This window comes from Gopherus flavomarginatus, chromosome 8, assembly GCF_025201925.1.
Source record: "Gopherus flavomarginatus isolate rGopFla2 chromosome 8, rGopFla2.mat.asm, whole genome shotgun sequence".
Lineage (NCBI taxonomy): Eukaryota > Metazoa > Chordata > Testudines > Testudinidae > Gopherus > Gopherus flavomarginatus.
The window spans coordinates 113,505,102-113,508,619 of record NC_066624.1 but is presented as its reverse complement, the minus strand read 5'-3'; the positions used below and the strand labels follow the sequence as shown (position 1 = coordinate 113,508,619).

Here is a 3,518-nt window from a genome sequence, read left to right as displayed (position 1 = left end):
GACTTGGCTCTAACTAGTTAGCCATGGGGAAAGGACTGCACCTTTACGCTCTCCCCAAAGGAAAGCAGGGATCTTGTTTGATTTAATAGGTGCAGCTATGGCTTTCCAAGCGCCTGCTGAGTAATGTCAGCAAACAGAACCCCTCCGCCAGCTTTTGGGGTGGTGGAAGAGAGCGGGTGGTTTTGTGAACTTTTCCTTAATGTTATGGATCTGATTCTGTAGCTTGATTTATTTCAGTGGAGAGCTACATCTGACTTACACCAGGTGAAGACCCCAAAGAAGCAGCCCTAACCCACTCCTGGCATCTGTGCTTTAAATTCCAAGTTGAAATTGCGACTTCCTTGGCAGGATCAATCCATCTCCCCTCATTCTCCACTTGGCTCTGTAAGTTTGTAACAGAACACCACAGCGCTTCCCAGGGGCACTGCAAGGGGCATCGGATCAGATTCATTAAAAGAAACTAAACTGCTGCTAATGAAGTGAGATCTTTGTGCACAGGCTGCATCCTCCGTCTGTCTGAGCGAGCGGAGATAACAGCTAGGGGCAGCTCAAGCTAGACAGCGCCTGCCTCAGCATTGTCTGCGGGGAAACCCCTAGGCTCACACAGCAGGCAGGGGCTCCCAGACACGAGTCAGACTGTTTATTATTGTCAAATAACTTCCCCAAGGAAGCGAGGCATTTATTGTATTGTAAGAGCATTCAGACAGGATCTTTGGTGTCACATTGAAAAAGGGGGATGCACGCAAGGGAGCTCTCATGGAAAACACGAGTGGTCCACCCAGCAGAGGGGCTATAGTACAGAGGCACAATCCAATATGAACAGGTAATGATACAGCCAGGGCATGGGGCCCCGCGCACAGCCCGCCGCACGTGGGCCCGTCAGCCTGTCCTCTGGCTGGGACAGTCCAGAGTCCTGCTACTGGTGCTTGCTCACCAAGGCCGCCACACAGAGTCCGCTGTGAGCGAAGGCCCGCCAGCAGGGCCCCCAGAGCCCGGCCCGCCGGCGGGGCCCCCAGAGCCTGGGCCGCTGCTGGGATACAATGGCACCACAGCCCCGCCAGGTGCGAAGGTGTTGGGGATGAGAAAGGCGAACTGGCCATCCGAGGCAGGCACCAGCTGGAAGCCACCGTACACCTTGGTGGCCTCCCCTGCCGGGCTCCCCAACTTGCAAGGCATCCCGCTGAGCGGCACCGCACTGCCACCTGGGGGTGCTGCCCCCGCGGGGATCTGCGCCAGCGGCTGCCCGAAGGAGGCGTGTGGAGCCCCGGGTGGGGGCAGTGGCGGTGGCTGCGCTGGGTAGTTCATGGCGTTGATCTGGGTCATGCAGCTGGCCAGGTGCCCGAGGAGCCGGGTGCGCACCTCGCTGTTCACACCCTCGCAGGTGGAGAGGAAGCGGGTCACCTCGTTCATGCACTCGCTGAAGCCGGCCCGGTACTTGCCCAGCACCGTGGGGTCCGTGCTGAGGGCAGCTGTGGGGCAGGAGGGAGAGATGGAGGTCAGTGCCTGTGGGGCAAGAGGAGCAAGGCGTGCCCTCTCCTCGGGCACATGTGGGCCCCCCCCTGCTGCCCTCCTCCAACTGCAGCCCGGCTCCTTCCCCTCCCCGTGGCTACGACCTGCCCCCCGCCCGGTGCACACACGGGGTCCTAGATCCCACCGCTGCCTACTGTCTCGCAGGTCTCCCTCCCTGCCCAAGCCCTGCCGCCCGCCGCCCGATCTTACACCTGCAGCGGCCTTCAGCACCGGGGTTTCCTCTTCAGCGCTTTCCTTGAACGTTGGCTGGCTCAGCCCCCCACCCCCGGGCGAGCCGCTGCCGCGCCGATAAACGCCCCCCCGTCCCCCTGCAGCCCCCGGTCCCTCTCCAGCCTTGCCGGGCCGGTGCGATGCACAAGGCGCGGAGCGTGGGAACGGCCGCCGCCAGGGCAGGGGGAGGCTGGAGGCCGTTCAGCGGGGCCAGGGGCAGCGGGCAGCGGCCACTCACCCGTCATCTGGGCGCGCTGCAGGTTCCGGAGATGCTTCACGGTCATCTCCAGGATATCGGCCTTCTCCAGCTTGGAGTGCCGCGAGCTCTGCGGGGAGAGGAGACATGAGAGCGCCTGGCGGGGGGGCTCGCGAGCGGGGCCCCCGCCCCCGCGTGCCCCCGCCCCGCGCCGCACAGACCCACTCACGTCTTTCTTCAGCGCGTCCAGGATGAGCGTTTTCAGCTGGCTCAGGCTCTCGTTGATCCGCGCCCGCCGCCTCTTCTCCATGATGGGCTTGGAGGACTGCAAGGGAAGGGAGCAGTGAGCGCCACGGCTGGACCCCCCCCCCCAGTCCCGCAGCGACCCCCGGCCCAGCCCGCAGCGCGGCGCGGCCGCCTTTACCTTGCGGTGCTCGGCCGCGGTCTTCGGTTTGTCCGGCGTCGCGCTGACGCTGGCCGGGGTCGCCGCGACCGGGGAGGAGTTTTTCTCCATCATGTCAGCGGGCATCTTCCCGGAGCACCCCGCCCCGCAGCGCCGAGCACCCCGCAGCGCCCCGCTCGCCCTGCCGGGGGCACCGGGCTGGACGCGACCCTGCCGCGGCGCACGGGCTGCAGCCCCGGGGTCAGGCGAGGCGGCTGCCGGCGGAGCGAGTCCTGCGGTGTCCCTGGCCGCCGCTATTTATAGCCCGCGCTGCACGCGAACGGCTCGTGTGAAACTTCCCAAACTTTCTTTCCCACAGTAACTTTCAGCCAATGGGAGCCGGGGACACGCGGCCCCGCTCGTGGACTGCGCCCACCCATTGGTTGCCGGGCGCAGCGACCGGCGGCCAATGGCGCACGCCTGGGCCTGGGGCACCGGAGGCTACAGTGTCAATCAAAGGCATTTAACCCTTTCTGAGCCCTGCTTCTGCTATTTTATGTCCTTGGGGGTCTGTGTCCCTTCTGCCGGGGCGGCGGAGAGTTTGGGGGCCCTCCCTGGCCTGTGTCCGAGAAGGAGTTGCACGAATGCCAGTTAATAAGCAAGTTAATTAGCAACCTGCAAAATGACCCTTTCCGGCAAGCCATGCTTTCTCTTTGCTGAGCCGGTTGCAGCATTAGGGTTTGTTCGCTGTAGCGGGAAAAGGGTGCGTGGCTGTTGTGTTTGTGCGGCTCAGGACTCAGAGCTGTCAGCGGAGCTACCCATGGGCCTTTCCGCCCAGCACTGCAGGGGCCTTTTCCGAAGAGAAGCAAAGAGCCCTCATTTAGTGCCATTAAAAGATACCAGACTTGAGACCCCCTTCTTTCCTGGAGAGAGGGAGAGGAAAACAGCAAATTCTTTATTTTAAAAAATGTCCCTTTGAATTGGCCCGTATGGCTCGCTGGGAAGCGAAGTGCTCAGTATTTCGATTGCCCTTGTTTGTTTATTTACACGTTAAAAGCTGGAAACAAGAAAACACAGAAGGTAAATTTAACAGCTGGGCACCACCCTGATTTCTTTGGGAACTTGTGAGAAAAGTTCTAGACAGTGAAGGGGATCCCCACTGTTTCCAAGGCCAGAAGGAACTGCTGTGCTGCTAGTCTG

The 3,518-nt window shown here is 61.8% G+C and overlaps 1 protein-coding gene across 2 annotated transcripts; it reads right to left on the bottom strand.

Annotated features, from left to right (window-relative positions):
• Nucleotides 1-639: 639 nt before the first annotated feature.
• Nucleotides 640-2,659, bottom strand: HES1 (hes family bHLH transcription factor 1). Of its 2 annotated transcripts, XM_050963951.1 has the most exons (4): nucleotides 2,361-2,649; nucleotides 2,166-2,261; nucleotides 1,979-2,066; nucleotides 640-1,469 (listed from the first exon to the last, which is right to left on the bottom strand). In XM_050963951.1, exons 1-4 carry the CDS (start codon nucleotides 2,463-2,465, stop codon nucleotides 931-933), a joined length of 828 nt encoding a protein of 275 aa, XP_050819908.1. In that variant the 5' UTR covers nucleotides 2,466-2,649; the 3' UTR covers nucleotides 640-930. The 2 variants fall into 2 exon arrangements, with proteins under 2 accessions (XP_050819908.1, XP_050819907.1); XM_050963950.1 differs by having other exon boundaries at nucleotides 2,166-2,659.
• Nucleotides 2,660-3,518: the final 859 nt, after the last annotated feature.

Bases quoted from the DNA above. Each gene is read 5' to 3' on its own strand.
- HES1 (XM_050963950.1), bottom strand. From the start codon at position 2,465: ATGCCCGCTGACATGATGGAGAAAAACTCCTCCCCGGTCGCGGCGACC. The intron at 2,067-2,165 runs GTGAGTGGGTCT...CTCTCCCCGCAG, and splicing joins TGGACGCGCTGAAGAAAGAC to AGCTCGCGGCACTCCAAGCT. The intron at 1,470-1,978 runs GTGAGTGGCCGC...CCTGCCCCACAG, and splicing joins GCAGCGCGCCCAGATGACGG to CTGCCCTCAGCACGGACCCC.